This window comes from Pseudonaja textilis, chromosome 1 (assembly GCF_049901715.1).
Source record: "Pseudonaja textilis isolate UNSWEBS1 chromosome 1, rPseTex1.2, whole genome shotgun sequence".
NCBI lineage: Eukaryota > Metazoa > Chordata > Lepidosauria > Squamata > Elapidae > Pseudonaja > Pseudonaja textilis.
The window spans coordinates 41,986,460-42,003,444 of NC_141990.1; the positions used below are offsets into that span (position 1 = coordinate 41,986,460).

Sequence of the window (16,985 nt, forward strand, 5' to 3'; positions counted from 1 at the left end):
AAGTGAACATATGTTTAGAAAACTATATAATTATATAATTAACTTCACACTAATATATATATACGTGTGTGTGTGTGTGTGTGTGTGTGTGTGTATGTATGTATGCATGTATGTATGTATGATATTCAGCTTAAGAAAACACACACACACACACACACACACACACACATATATATATACATTCAAATAATTATTCACAATGTGGGTGGGTGTTTTATATTTAATATGAATATGTATGTATGTATGTATGTATGTATATCCACACGTACACCCACCCACAATATAAATAATGCATATTGTTATATAAGCCCTTGTTCTATTTTTATATTGAACATGAACCCAACAAAATGGAATGAATTCAACACATCAGTTTTCTAACTGAATAAGGATACTTTGGATAGCCTTTTCATTTCCATCAGTTAACAGAACTTCTTTGACATCTGCAGAAATAGCAACCTGGAAAGGGAGGAGGGGGAGGGGAGAGGGAGAGAAAAAGAGCACAGCAAACAATGAGCAAATATGCTTGTCTGTGTGGAAGTGAAGACAGGAGTGACAAGCCTTCAGTATCATGCTTCCTCACCTATTTCCCTGTAACAGTCTTCAATCTTTTTTCATTTTATGTCTGCATTATTTTAATCATTCAATCAAATCAGTCAATACTTTTATCATTCCATTTGCGGGAGCCTCTATCTTGCTATCATTCAGTTCCGTAATTGCATTGTGACAGCGGATGATGGTATTCTGAGAGGCTTTCATTTGCGGGCTTCTGTTTATCTAGTAGAGCCATCATCCGAGGCTGTCACTCTGCCTTTCAGCTTGCTTCTGTCTGACTGCCTGATGCCCTTCATATAACTTTGCATTGCAGGCAGATGGCTTTGTAAGGGTAATTTTTTTGTGAGCTTTGACATGCTCGCACATTGGGCTGTAACCTCGACACATTGTGTAAGAACGACAGGTTTGTCAAATGCCAATCAGTGTAACAATATGCTTTTATTTGTAGAGACATAAAAACTTGTCTAATGCACTGCACTGCTACATAATATCTCCTGAATACATGACTCAGAACCTAGAGAATGGTGAATGACGCTTCTGAATGGCCAATCTAATTCAAAAGAATCTAATTACCGAGAGCTCTGGATCATGTTTGTTGGTGTAATAATGCAGGCAAAACATTAGCAGCTATATCATGGTGCTCCAACTGTGATTCGCCAGGCTATTCCTGTATCTTAGCAAATGGTGAAGTATAATCTGAAAGGGGGGGCATGGGGGAGCGCTAGCTATGGCTCTGAAAGACGGAGTGTATGTGGCCTGGAATGTCACAACAAGAGATATTGACTACACTGAGGTAAAATGTTTCTCCTCGTCGAGGCAACCATAAAATCGATATAATACGAAAGCCAGTCAGTCTAGAAGGTCTCTGAAGATTCTGCAGCTTGACTGCAGCTGATTCTGTTGACAGTTCTCTGACCCAGTCGTTGGAGGCACTGGAACATTTTTCCCTTTTGTTCCCCCCTCTGAATAGAAATGGGATTGAGAAAAGACCTACCATAAGCCCAGCCAAGCATGTCATGCCACCCCCCAGCTCACACACAGCAAGGCCCCTGAAAGAGAGAAAGGAAATGGTAGAACCCATACAAATTAGATGAAAATGGTCAGAGAGACATATATGTTACAAGAACAAATTGCCATCTGTAGTGAACACCGAGGTAGCAGGAAGTAGAAGAGGCATGACTGGGCTACCTCATGTCGTTTTGCGTTTTAAAAATAATTATGAAATAGAAAAGTCACAAAGCAGGCAAACCAGTGGGGGTTCCCTCATTAGTGTTCAGTGCAACATTACCACCGCTGAGCTGAAAAAATCCGAGTAGGTTCTTTTTTTCTCCCTTGTCAATGGCTCTGTCTTTTAGAACTAAACTAGCTAGAGTAGCGAAAGATAATTGTTAGGAAAGGATAACACCGTTAATTCACATTCATTCCTTCAAAAACAGTTAGACAAGTAAATGGAGGAATTAATATTATTTCTCTTTCTCTCTCTTTCTCTCTGTCTCTCCCCCCTCTTCCACTCCTTCTCTCCCTCCCTCTGTAGAACTGTAGAATGAAATAGTTATGAGTTGTAACAGACATTAGAAACATTTAGAATGAACTATGTACCTTAAGTTAAAAAAATAATAACAACCTAGGGATGAAAAGGTAGCTTATGCCTTTTAAATTGGACATAGATTACAAAAGATTGTTTTAAGAAGCCTGTTAGAACAACCACTTTGCCAGTAAAAGCACTTGGCAAAAATCCTGTTGTCATAAGTAAAATTTTTCAAAAACAAGCATGTCTGTGGCACAGCTGAAAACTTACTGTATATCAGTCATTTGCTCACAGTGGACTTGAATATGTACACATGGAATACCGATTTGAAAGTGTGTTTTTATTTTTTTAACCTCTTAATATAAAACAACTCACTATCCATGTTTATGGTAAAATACAATTTCTATGCAGCCTGGTACTAGTAGTCATGATAATTAAATATATTGCTAGTGATATGTCATAAAGTGGGGTATTTTTACAGTGATTTTCTGTTTTCCAAGTCTTAACAGCCTTCTAGGTTTTTTTTAATTGTACGTCTTATTCTTTCCCTTTAGATTTAGACAAAGCTGAAAGGGTTTCCAAGAAGTAGAGTGTCCCTATCCAAACATATCCAGAGGTTTCATAGCTCAGTGGTAGAATACAACTTTGTGTTTAGAAAGCCCTCTACTAATCCCTATCATCTCCAAGTAAGACTGCAAAAAAAAAAAATCCTGCCTAAAAACTTGAACCACCACTGTCAGACTCTGGAGATAATATGGGTTAGATGGATTAATAATTTTATTCAGTATAAGGAAGCTTCCTATGTTTTTGTGATCAATATTGGAAAGGCAGGGGGAAAACAGGACCGAACTCTACACATACATATTAACAAGTCAGAACGTTGTCAAGCATTCAGCCAGAAAAAATTAAGTGACCTTTGTGGAATGTATTTTGAAAGTAACACAAAGCATCTGTTTCTTCCCCTGGATTTCTTTGGAGTTTGAGATGTATCAGAGTGACATGCGTGTTTGGATGAAACAGTATTTTCAAGTCCTCAGCACATCTTTCTTTTAAACGTAGCAACTGCAGTGGAGTTTTTCCTCAAAAATTGTAATGTCTGATAAATTGCATGCACAAAAGCCCATAGATCTAATCTGTTCCTGGGGAAATTTTCTACGAAGAAATGCTAATGCTACTATTCTTCTTCTCACTCTTTCACACCTAAGACTAATCATTCAAAACAAAGCCTATCTACTCAGCTGAAGTTGAGCGCCTGTCATATGTTCAATCTATGCCAATTCTTTTCCCCATTTTTTTCTTCTAGTAGGTGGATTTACAGTAGAAAGATGGCAGCATCTACCTTTATGTGAGCTTTGAAAAACCAGACTGGCTTTGAATGATGCATCAGAGTTTAGTAACATTTCATCATCATTTAAAAATGCACATTGAAGTTTGAAGTCATGGTGATCCTGCTTTTGACATCTATGCCACCCAAATCAGTTCATATTAAGGAACTTCAGTTCAAATACTGTATGTCCCAGGACAGCAGAAAGGAAACTTTTATATGGCTTGGATATTCAACGAACTCTCATGTTTAAACACACCAGATGAGGATATTGTGCAAGCATTCATATGCAGATTTCTTGCCTCAGTTCAATTGTTGTTAATATCAGGATTTTTATGAGCAGCTTTAAAAGCGATATAAAAATGAAGGAATGTGTTAGAAACAGTAAAAAGTTATTTCCTACAACTGAACTTAACTGGACTTATAGAGGGATGTCTAAGAGAGATCTATGAGTGCATAAGATCCTCTTTACATATGACAATAACAAAGAAATGATCCACAAATCTATAGCCCAATAAAACATTCAGTATTTGATTGGAGCATTGGATTTTATTATGATGGTGATGTTATTTGAAGGTGCAATCTGTGATAACTTTGATGACTGTTTCCTGGTGAATCTACAATAGTTGGATATGAAATTTGGGCTCTCAATTTCCTTTGGAACAGACATAAATGGCATCAAGAAAAAATGTTTCTTGTACTTTTGTATTAAGGAAAGTTGAATGTCGACTGTACTAGCTTCCACTAAGAGTTTTGAGAGTAGATTCACTCATCTATGAATTCAGGGAAATTCCATCACTTAATAAATGGCTTGGAGATGTTAAATAGGTACAGAGTCTGCTCCTAAAGTCACCTTTCTTCATTGTAAGGGACAACTGCCTTCTATTGGTCCTGAGATTTTATATCAGTTCCTTAACATATTCAGTAAAGCAGTTTCATATAATCATATAATAACATTATGAGTGTAGAAGAACAGTATAAGCATCAGATCTCAGAAAACTCAATAGGGTCAAGGTCAATAAAGTGGGAATAGACTGGAAGGTGGCAATGTGAAAAAATAAAATAATAGCTCAGATGGAAAAACAGGAAAAACTATACATATTGAAAAGAGAACTAGAAAGGAACTGTCACATGCTGAATTGGTTAAAGTCCTGATGGCAGCAGTTCCAATTTTTAATCTGTCCCTAGTAGTTATTAGGTGCTTTTCCAAGAATATAGCCATAATCTTTTTGATCCCATACATCTACATCCATTGTCTTTCCCTTTATCAGTCCTTCAAGAAAGATGACGTCAGAAAAGAGAATTCGCAAAAACTATTGGAACTCTGCTTTACTGTTGGAGAATTCAATAACCGAACCTTGAAAATATGAAATAATTTTCTTCTGTCCCTTCTTATACCAAACAGTATTAAGGTAGGGTTATCTTGAGTTTCTTTCTCACTCTCTCTTCTTTCTCAAGGTTAAATTGACATTTACTTAACAATTCTCTCATTCCTTCCCAAAGAATATCTGCATACACCTGAATACCCTTCTTCTATTTTGCTCAAATTTAATAATCTTTTTAAATCTATGCATCACATGTTCCAAGTATGTGAGTTTTGCATAATAACTCAAGGAACACCTTGCTTTTATTTGCTCCAGGACCTGTGGTACTCTTAGTAACAATGGTAACAAAATCCATAATTCAAAGGAATCAGATTTTTGTTTTACTCTTTCTTGGTGTTTGCTTTTCATAGGCATTATCCTGTAAAGAACAATAGCAATAGCACTTAGACTTATATACCGCTTTACAGTCTTTACAGCCCTCTCTAAGCGGTTTACAAAGTCAGCATATTGCCCCCAACACTTTGTGTCCCCATTTTACCCACCTAGGAAGGATGGAAGGCTTGAGCCTGGTGAGATTTGAACTGCCAAATTGCAGGCAGCTGGCAGTCAGCAGAAGTAGCCTGCAGTACTGCACTCTAACCACTGTGCCACCATGGCTCAGTATATACAATGCTTTCACTATGACCGTTATGTCATAGAAATATTTTGACCTTGTATCATGATCTTTTCTAAGTTGCTTACATGTAACCCTTACATAGATTTATGCCCCTTTCTTCTCCAGTTGTGTCCTGTCTATTTCTATTGCACTACTTCATGTTTTACATTCTATGATGATATCACTTTGATACTTACATTGATTGCTATGAAGGGAAACAAAATGTGGAAACAATTTGTGGAAATGTGCTATAGACCACTAAACCATAATGCCCTGCTAGATCATGTTACAGAACTTTCAGAGAAAAGAGAGATAACAGTAATGGAACCTTCAACCATCTAGTCATCCCCTGAAAAAACTAACTCATGTCAGCCTGCAAGGTCCCCAAATTCCTATGTGGTCTTGCCGATTGTTACATTTCCCATAACAATGAGAATTGAAAACTATATTTGATCCTAACCAGTAGGAAAGAGCCTATTGAAGAGGTAGAAGCAGTGGGGACTTTGGAAGAAGTGGTTATTTAACTTTGGGGTTGAAGTTACTTCAGAAAAAGAAACCAGAGCATGGTTATACACACATATTGATTTTAGAAGAGCTAATTTCAACAAGTATTAGGCAGATCCCATGGGAGGAAATCCTCAGATCTAATGAAGCACAGAGACTGGGAAAAAATAAGGTAGCGGAAGTGAAATAGCCCACCGTTTTGATGAGAAAAACATGGGATCATGCGTAGGATGTTCTTGACTGAGCAAAAAATGGATATGGATTTCTATGGTAAATGGATTTAATCACCAAAGAGATATATTAGCAAGTAGCTAATATCTGCTAAAAGAAAGTGAGGAAGACTAACACACAACTTAATATAATCTCACAAGGGAAGCTAAAAGAAAATAGAATCTTACTATGTCAATAGCAAGGGGGGTGGGGAAGGAAAAGCCCCACAGCCAACATCTGCAATTGCCATATAATTTCTCAGTATCCTTCTCCATCATGTTTATAATACACAAATGTGTCCTTTGTATGGATTGATATCCTAAATTGTACATTATGTAGGACTCTTCACTGTGAACAGAAAAAGGGATTCTTATACTTGAGCAAGTTAGCTCTGACATCTGCAGAAGATAATACATTCTCAGAATTCCAAAAGTTGGAAGGTACATGAGAGTATTTGGTACCAATATATTCAGAAATGCAATGTAAACTTCAAAAACTGGATAGAATAAAGACAATAAAGGACTTTAATGAGGGCACAATTTATTTGTAGGGACTGAGTTTGGCAAGGTGACATTTGCCATTACAGAATTGTTTATCAACTGTATCTTGTCCTAGATTAACAGGACACCATTGTCCCCACAGGTAATAATTTGGAATAATGTTAAAAACCTCAGCTGTTTCTTAGTCTGGCAAAATAAAAAACACAAAGAAAACACCCACAATAATCAGAGTTGTGTGTGATTACTGCCATTTTCCCAATAAACTTCCTCAGTTTTTTAAAGAAATAAGCCCTTCTTATAGTAACCATCTCCCAGTATCAATTAATCAAATCAATTAATTGAAGGAGGCAGGAATACACCAATCCTGCCAGATCATATTGGCTAGGCAGATATTATGGGAGACAGGCAGTCCCTCAAATAACCAGATGTGATGGAAAGTAGTGGGTCAGATTCCCAGGAGGGAGAGAATGCATTCCAGAGGAATAAGAGACAACTCAGTTAAGATATTTTGTCTGAGATACAGAGGGTGAAGATGGTTGCTCCTTCATAGTTCTGAGAGTTTATGCTTTATGAAAGTGGTAGTCCAGAGCTGTGATGGTGTAAAAATTTTGGGGAAAAATAGATATCTGGATTTCATCAGGGTCTGGTTCTAGATCCACAGCCAATAATTCATAAGATTGCAGATCTCTGTATGGTCCTACAGAAGAGGCAGAAGAAGTTGTGTAAGAGAACAATAATAGTCCAAGATTGAAGCATGCTGTCTTATTCACATAATACCAGTTATTCATTTCTTGTTAACTTTAAATGCAAATGATATGTAACTTATTTCTTAGAAACAGAATATTTCTAGCTATTATGAGGTATAAAAAAGTCAATGTCACAAATGCCTACATGTAGCTCACCCCCCGCCCCCAATGAAATAGCATTTACAATAATGATTTATTGAGTTCTTCTGATTCTGTTTTATTTTTTAAAAAATTCTTATAATTTTAGGCTCTTTCTCATCATTTGTATATGCCTACTAATGAGAATCTTTCTCTTTTCAAGTATTGAAAAACATAAAAACACCACATAAGCCCCTTAAACAGATTAGGAAAGCACATCTGCTACTTAGAATTTTCAAAGGATTCTGTATGTTGTGTCCAATTAAAGAGAAAATTATTATTATTTCAACAAAAATGTTTGAAGTCTGTTTTTATAAAAATATTAAATTAAATTTACACGTACCGATTTAATGTTTTCTTTTGTGGCAAACACTGTGTGGAATGATCTCCCCACTGAGATTTTACTGTTCCCAATCCTATTAGTTTTCAGGAAGACTTCGAAGGCCTGGCTATTCTCTAAGATTTGGGCAGGATGTTAGATCAGTTTGTCCTGGGAGGTGTAGTATATTGTATGTTGGTGTGACATACTGTATAGGTTTTTTTGTTGTTAATTTCTAGCTGGTTTTGCTATTGAGCACAGTAAGAAATGGTGTTTTATTGCTGTACAATGCCTGGAATTGTACTTTTGTGAATTAGGCAGCCATGCAAATTATTTAAATTGAATAATAAATACATTCTTCTGTAATGTATGCATGCATGTTCTAGAGAATTGTTGACCGTAATGGAGGGTTTGTTTTGTTCTATTTTATTTTACAGGAGGCAGCAGTGATGCAGATACGATGAAGGAATACAGATTGTGTGGAAGGAATAATGAACTGGATTGGAGAAGTGAATTGGAAAGAAGTGTGTCAACACTCATGGAATAGAGAAGAAAGACGGATCAGTGAAGGATGTGAAAGCAAGACCCCAAATAGAAGTTGGATGTTGGATGAAAGAAACTATTGCATGGTCCCTGGACAATGACAGAAGTACTAGTGACTGGTGAGTACATCTCTCTTAGAAGTTACTGCCTTTGGGAGATGGAGGCAGAAAATGGTGGTCATCATAGGAGCGATGGAGGGGATTAGTGACAGAAGAACTGGCTGAAGCAAATGAAGTCCAAGCTAGAATATCACTTAAGTAAAGGCTGGTGAGAATGGTGGTTACCAGGACACTAAGTGAAGAATTGTTGTCTTATTTATTTATTGTTTATTTGAAATAATATATTTTACTTTCAGGTTCTTTTGGGGCTTCTCCTAAACTGCCCAGAGTTGTAGATGTAAATTCTTTTTGAATCTGAACCTTTGTTGTATTTTGGATATTCCTCTGGTTTTCTGTAATTATGCAGACAAGCCTGTTCTGGGAAGCATAAAGGTAGGCAGACACCACTCATAAATTTTGTTTACTATTTGAAAAATCCCTTTTGAGGAATGATATCTTATCTGGCAATCTCTGTTTTGGAATCCTGTATTGCTTTCCTAGAAGTATGATGTTTTATTCCTCTGAGGCACTTTGTTTTGAAAGTCAGCTACTTGTTTGGATTGAGAGGCTTGCTAAATTCAGCTGAAGAAAAGCGAGTTGATCATTTTAACCGTCCATCCCTTGTTTATTATTACCTTTCCCGGATGGAACAAGGTTATTGGAATTTAAAATTCCTATTAACTGAGAGCATATGGATGTATTTTCCTTAATAAAAATATCATGCAAAGAAGCAGAAGGCGAGGATCCAAGAAAAAGGGTAAAGAAAAAAAACCTAAGAAGAGCTTTTTAAAGCTGGATTTACTGCATGTATGGGTATAGCATGGAGACTGTATAAGAAAGTGTATGTACTGTTAGAAATTATGTCACCACAGAATACAGTGCAGTATTCATGGAAGGACATTGCAGAGGGCCAGGGCCAGGTGGGACAACTGAACAACAAACCATGAATGGGAAGTAGCAGCAATGGAATAGATTTCCAATACACAGTTGCTGAGAATACACTCCAAAAATATGCCTGTCACACGTTTGATTGTAATTGTAACAAGCGCCTTGGCCTTCATTCTAGGGTTTTCTGCCCTGTAGCTCTAATTTTCAAACCTCCTTTAACAGTCACTAGGCAAACAATAATGCTGAAAAGAGGAAGGAAAATATAACTGTAACTAGCAGCCAAACTCTTTGCCATGACCCAAAACAATGTGGAGCATACAAGGTACAAGAAAGGAATTCAAGGATCTGAACCTGGCAAACTTCATATAGAAATCGAATTTATTGCTTTTTTCATACACAAAGATTTCAAGCAAGTTTTCAAAATTCCAAGATTCCATCTAGAAGTCTTCATATGCTAATTATTTCATTTATCTCTCATGTATGCTAGGAGTTTAACCTTGGCCATTTCAAGACTCATGGACTTCAACTCCCAGAATTCCTCAGCCAGCAGAGTGGGTCATCCATATATTAGCCATTACTAAGATGACCTTTTTATTTGCTGGATCATCAGGTCCATTGATTATACGAACTGGCCATATAACTTTCAAACTGCGATGACAGTGTTATCGGTGGATGCAATTTGTCTCTGAAGAATAAGCTGGTTTCCCCATTGGCACTATTGTAGCACACAGTCAGTTGCAAGAATCATGGCTTTATCTGCAAAACTGCCTATAAGGGGTTATCCTGGAAGAGGATTCTATATCTGTTTAGTCAGAACCATGGCTGAAATTTTGTCATACACATGGCTGGAATCCTTAACCTTAGCTCAGAGTCTCAGCTGGCATGAAGGAGGATCCTTACATGATATAACAACAGTTATTGGAAACAGTGACAGGATCTCTTTTTGGCAATGTCATCTACTGGAGAGAAAAAGGTGCAAGTCCAATTTAAGGTACAGTCAGATTACCACAATATCATTTTCCGTTAAAGTGGCTCCACCTTACTCTACTCCTCAAATTTTCCTTAACAAGCATGTTGAGTGATAAGTTATTGAGCAAGATGCAGGCTATAAAAACTTTGGCCAGAAACTGGGTTGGAGAGGAGTTTGTGTTCCTTAAAAGGAATGAATGAATACATTTGGCCCTGAAGATTAAACACTGCAAGATGAGCAATGTATGTTGCCCTGTTATAGATTTCTGCCATGTATCTTGGTTTCAGCTTCAGAACCCCTCTTGACAAAACCAGCTGACAGCCATTTATCCCATCTTGGTGTACTTCCAAAAAAAATGAAGTCACAAAAAGTTCCTTTTTAAAACAAACAAACAAACAAAACTTACAATAAAAAGGGAGGATGGGAGGCAGCTAACTTTCACCTAGGACTAGGGGTGACATGATAGCAGTATTCTGATATCTCAGGGGTTGCCACAAAGAAGAGTGGGGGTCAATCTGTTCTCCAAAGCACCTGGGGGCAGGACAAGAAGCAATGGGTGGAAACTAATCAAGGAGAGAAGCAACTAAGAACTAAGGAGAAATTTCCTGACTGTTAGAACAATTAATCAGTGAAACAACTTGCCTCTAGAAGTAGTGAATGCTCCAACGCTGAAAGTTTTTAAGAAAAGATTGGATAATCATTGTCTGAAATGGTACAGGGTTTCCTGCTTAAGCAGTGGGCTGGACCTCCAAGGTCCCTTCCAACTCTGTTATTCTATTCTATTTCTATGCTACCTATGGTAGCATCAGAACAAACTATCTGCTCCCTCATCCCCAAATTTAGCATTTGTGAAGAGTGTTACTAACTAAGAATTTTGCTCAGCTACGCAGAACAGCATGGCAGGCAATTTAGGCAACAAGAACCAGTATGAACATGTATGGAATCTTTTGAATCACCAGTGAGAAACACTATTTGCAAGGGCCTATAAAAATCAACCTGCTTTTGTTTCACATGAGTCCCCTCAACCCAGTATTTCTGACTGTCACTAAGAAACAGATTTTTAGGGATTCCACCAAACGTTAATTCTTAAGACCCACAAAACTAAGAAATCCTAGAAAGATGGAGAGCAGAGGAGTTGATGAAGCGTAAGTATAAAAAATATATGGAAACATAATGATAAAAGAGACAACACCAGAGTTCTCTGATGCCAGAGATTTCCTTTAAAACTACAACCTATCTTCCAAGAGAACATTTTGCTGACTTTCAGAATAGAGGTCAGTGTAAAGAATGTCTTTATTTTTCTACCAAACTTCACAATCACTATCAATCGATTGATGCCTCACTTTTGTTTCCCAAAAATCAAAGTGAAAGAAAATGCCTTGAGTGGAAATCAAAAGTCTTTGACATATAGTAGAAAGCTTGCTATGCAATATTAGTACCCAAAGGCAGCTCCCAATTCTTTGTAATAGCAATATGCTTTCACCTTGAATTTTTTAAAAAACTGAGTCTTAGGATTTAAATCCTAGCAAATTTTACTAGGCAAATAAAATAGTAGTGGATGGAAGATGGTCTTTGATGTCTTGGTTTGATACCTGAAAATTTCATGGTGCTTGAGGCAGTAGTAAGCTAGTATTTCTTCAGAAGGCCAGATACCTATAAAAAAACAAGAACAAAGTAATATTTTAAGGCATATTTTTATATCTCCATAAATTGATCTTGTGTTAGATTTTTAAACATACATAGTTCAGAACACAAAAGGTCAAAGCAAAAAGAATATCCCCCACCTCAAGTAGGATGTCTTGATGGAAGAGATTTAAAAAAATCAAGAGGATGTGTCATGATCAAAGCTCCACCCCTTTTGACCATGTACTATGCATTTTGCATGTTAAAAAGGGATATGGCTTCCATCATGTATAGATATAACTGGCTCTCACATCAAGTATCAATATTTATTTTAATAACAGCCAGGGGTGAGCAATTTGCCAGCTCTTATTTGTTATTTGGGTTGCTCTGGTTTAATCCTGAATTCTGTTTTTGCTAAAATGTTTTTTTTTTAATTTTATACTTTATTTCATTTGAGACTTCCTCCACTTTATATTATCAGCATGTATGTATAAAATGGATTGATATACATGAAGAATGCAAACACAACTTTATATCAAGAAAAAAACAGGAAAAAGTATTTTGATATACCACTCATTCTTCTTCGAAGGTATCACTCATCCTTCTCCGAAGGTATCACACGTTATTAGATCAGCCAAGCTTACAACAGTAGAAAAGCTGGTCACTTGTATTTCAAAAAATATTTTGTGGATTATACTTTAACTTTTACAGTTAAATCCCATTTAAGTAATTGGCTAATTTAGAATCATATGGTGCTTATTTTAAAATGAATATATTTAAATCAATATTTATGTCAAACCAAACATGACATAAAAAGTCAATTTATTACCATTTATTATTCATATATTGCTTTCATGTTTGCAAGAGAAGTCTTCAGTTCCTACATTTATCCCTTTTAAATTAAGCTACATTTTACCTTGGTGAAACATACTGTATCTCGCACCTTGTACACAAACTTTGGATTACTCTCATTGTACATCAAGTACCTGTCATCCACTAATCTAGGTAACATTCATTACCCTTTACTTGCTTTTTACACCACCATCCCTTTTAATCACATTACTTTTAATTCATGGTTTCACAGTTTCTTTTTTCATCTTTCCTCTCAGAACTGTGGAAGAAGATCAGACTGGATTTTCTATAGTTCTTAGGCAGTTTACTGAGTAGAATTAATTAGTCTACCTATAAAAATAGGATAAAAATAGCAGCAGATTGAAGGGAAAACACAAAATATCAGCAGAAGTGTCTCTGACACAACTGTGCAGAGTGTTTACACAGCCTTCTGGACACCTTCCCTTTCTCCTTCTGAAGGGCTTTTCTACCTCCTCCTCTCCTTGGTTAATGAAACTAAGCTTGAGATCAATATTGTTTCTTCTTTAGCCTTGTTCCTCATTCTCCTTTTGTCTCTTTATTATTGCTAAAAAATAAAGTGCCTGAAGTGACAGACTTGCCTTAAAAACATTTTCCATTTCTTTTTAAGCCATATATGTTAAATTATTTAATAACCAACCTGCAAGCTAAATAATTTAATATTAACACAAGCAGTTTTGCAATTACTGCCCATTTTTCCCACCTTGGCAATATTATATGATTGGTGTATTTTGCAGAAAGACAATATATACACAGTGACAACAATGCAGCAAGAAGCTATTGTGCTGTCAAAAAATACCAGCAGAGGGAGAAATGCCTACATTTTGCTTGGAAGTTTTCTTTGCTGCCCCTGATACAATTCAAGTTAGAACTCATTAGTAGCTGTTGCTAATAACATTAGCAGGAAGATCATGAACAGGATCGTCTAAATCCCACCGAATTAAGTCAGGTACCAGCTATGTAGACTGCTTCTTTCCCTTATTCTCTAGGACTACAAGATGCTATGTCAGTGTTAATTCCAAAAGCTGCCAGGTAAAAAGAACAGTGGTCGGGGGGTCTCTTATAAACAGGTTTCAAATATGGAAATGCAGAGTGTTACCCAGTAAAGTATTAAAGAAGCAGCAAGACTACCTTTGTTAATTTGAGTAAAAGGAAAAGCTCCTCTTGCTTGAACAGGTAAGTAATCCTCTTTGATGGCTTTCAAAATAGGGATAAGCTTAACAATTCATGTGGAGGAGTTTGCACTTTGACTTCTACTCTGTTGAACTGACCTATATTTTGTAATATGCAGGGCTGGAATATATCTTTATATCAAGAACCTATTCAGATAAGAAATGATCTCATTCATCTCAAACACTGCAGTCACTGTTTATGTAAAGCATTATGAGCTTTCATTGAAATCTGTGGGGAGGACTAATAAACCTTCCATTTCTTATTGAAATCAAAAATGTTTTAAAATACCCAACGTTGTCCAAATTGTACCCAATGGCTCTAATGTAAATGTAAATCAAGTCAATATGCTTTGACAGAAGACTGTGTGGTTGTCATACTCACTCAGTTGATTCTATTGCCATTAAATTGGAGTATGCAGCTACAATAGTCTCATATTCTAATGTTTATTCCTGCCTTTATTTCCTCCTTCTTCTGTGGTCTCCCTACTGTCATTTTCTGTACTGTAATCCACTTCAAAAGAGAACAGGCCCTCTCATTCTTTGTAAAATGCCTGCACACAGATGACACTATATGAATAATGCTAATAGCTGCTAAGGGCAAAACTACATACATGAGAAACATTGGGCTCTTAATCAGAAACCTCTTATAACTGCAGGGGATAAGGAGCAATTGCCCAACAAACAGTTGTTGAGAAGGGGCTTTATTCCTTCCTAATCTATTTTCCCTTGCAAAAGTGCATCCCAGGTAATTTTGATTTTTTTTAACCCCATCCCTGCCTGCTTCTGAAACCAAGAGGGAGAGAAGCCTCGCGAAAAGGAATTTGCAAGAAAGAGGGATCAAGCAATGTTCATTATAACCGCTGTTCTCTTTTGTATTGTTCTATAATATTCCGTTTGATTTTAGCAAACATGATGTTGGGTCTAAGCATTTTTTCAATTTGTTGATTAATTAACACCTCAGCCACAACTTTTTCAGATTATGTTAATAAATCTACACATGTTCACTGAAATTTAAGATAAATTGTAAAAACGTATCAGTTTATCAGACATTGCAGTAAAACTTCCATTTTCCACTTATGTTTTCTAGTTAGACTTTTTTATATGTGAAAAGCCTTCTGCGACTTTGTGTAATCCTTTTCCTGTGCATTTGATATTTCACCTTTGCTCTAATAAAATCACATTTCTATTTTTAAATGCAACTATCGTAAGTAGATATATTGTAAAAACATCACATATATATAAAATATTCATCTTCCAATTGAAACACTGAAGGAGAAAAAATGACACTGGGTGAAATTTTGACAATAAAATAAATTGGCAAAAATAAAAAACAATACATGAGTTATGAAGTCTTCGCGTCTTACGAAGTTAAGATTTTTTTAAAAAAATGAAATGGGTATTTCAGGGAACACTTAATAGCTCATTCAGGAAAAGGAAGGGGGCATTGCTAATTGGTCTATTATAACTGTTGTGTCCTTTCTTAAAGTAAATTATAACTGAAAGATTTTATTACATAATGGTATTAGACATAGTACTCTCACAGTTCTCCATTTTGCCTCCTTCTTTAATCCTCTGATAAGCCCTTCTTTGCTGCAATGCCTCCTTGAATTATTACACTACATGGACTGTGAAGTGTTCCCTTACACACCAATTGAAACAACCAGCAGCCAAAAATAAAAGGCCTATATCATATTTTTAAACACAATTCGGAGGATGCCAAACTGGCCTCTAGGACAAAGGATTGTACAGTCAAGGTGCAGTAGCAGAAATGGCCCTCTCGTCATCATATAAATTGGATTTTACTGTTGGGATGTAAAAGAGAGCAGCAATGTTAGAATGGTCCTTAACAGCATGTAAATCCTTTGGAATTTTCAACCTTTCTGCATAATTATGATCTAAATATGATCTGTTTTACATAAAAGTCCCATAACTTGATAAAGAGAACTCAAATAAATGAGTCAAAACATCATATTTGTTCATTGATTTATTGAGGAAAATGATCCAAAACTACACATTTGTGTGTGACAAAAGTGAGTGCCAACCATTATTTTCTCTGTTTTGCATTCTGGATCTAAAAGAGTTCATTGTAGTTATTTACTTTTAGATATAAATAAGATTTGTGTTACCATGATCAGATCAGATCTCACTAGTAATGGGAGATGAGTTGTTTGAATTTAACAAGGAGAAACTCTGGCAAAAGCTGCCATCTGAGCCTCTGGATACAAACCTGAAATCAAGAATACCACCAAAGTATGTGCTTTGTAATTCACAATGATGGAAACTGCAGTAAAGTATTATAGGTTGTAGGTAATATGGTATATCATAGTAATATCACTATGGAAAATCACTATGGAGAGGAAGTAGAAATTTGAATTATATATATCTATTAAAAATAAACCTTTCCTGACCTAGAAATAATCTTATTCTTCATTATCTTGTCTAAGTTTGTCATTGCATTCCTCCCTAAGATTAATTTCCTTTACTTTTCAAACACACTATGCATCTCTATCTTGTGTCCAAGAAACAAAACTTCCAAGACACAAAACTATTTACCATTTCTATGTTGACATCAACTGTAACTCCACTTAGCTTCCTATTTGATATTACTATGTTCTTCTTTATATTTATATTAACCAAGATTTTTCAGTTTCCATGTTTATGTTCACAGTGAGCTATCCTAAGTATTCCTTGTCTTTAGTTAGGAAGGAATTTTGTCCGAATGTATCAAAGTATTAGTATTTTAGCCTCCTCTATCAGCTGTCATCTTTTTCACTCCTACTATTCTTATATTGAATTAAATAAGTATGGACAATAACATCTTTGTCTCATCAATCTCCTGTCTTTTGCCATTGCATATGTAAGAGGTGCATCAGTTTACATAAACCTAATATTCAAGAGATATCCATTAGTTCTAGGAAGTACATTTATTGGGATGTATTGTAGCTGATCAGTTAGAAATGACATTTTAGTGTCATGATTTCATGCCCTGAATAGCATGTCATGTAATTTACAGTGGCCAA

The 16,985-nt window shown here is 36.0% G+C and overlaps 1 protein-coding gene across 2 annotated transcripts in view; it reads right to left on the reverse strand.

Annotated features, from left to right (window-relative positions):
• Positions 1 to 16,985, reverse strand: part of CAMKMT (calmodulin-lysine N-methyltransferase) — a 220,748-nt gene that overhangs the window by 45,597 nt on the left and 158,166 nt on the right. The window contains exons 4-6 of one of the 2 annotated variants that reach the window (XM_026695851.2): positions 11,893 to 11,953; positions 1,547 to 1,601; positions 393 to 456 (exon numbers count right to left, since the gene is read on the reverse strand). In XM_026695851.2, coding sequence (XP_026551636.1) covers positions 393 to 456; positions 1,547 to 1,601; positions 11,893 to 11,953 — 180 coding nt within the window. The remainder of the gene's footprint in view (positions 1 to 392; positions 457 to 1,546; positions 1,602 to 11,892; positions 11,954 to 16,985) is intronic. The other variant, XM_087932410.1, reaches the window with a different exon arrangement.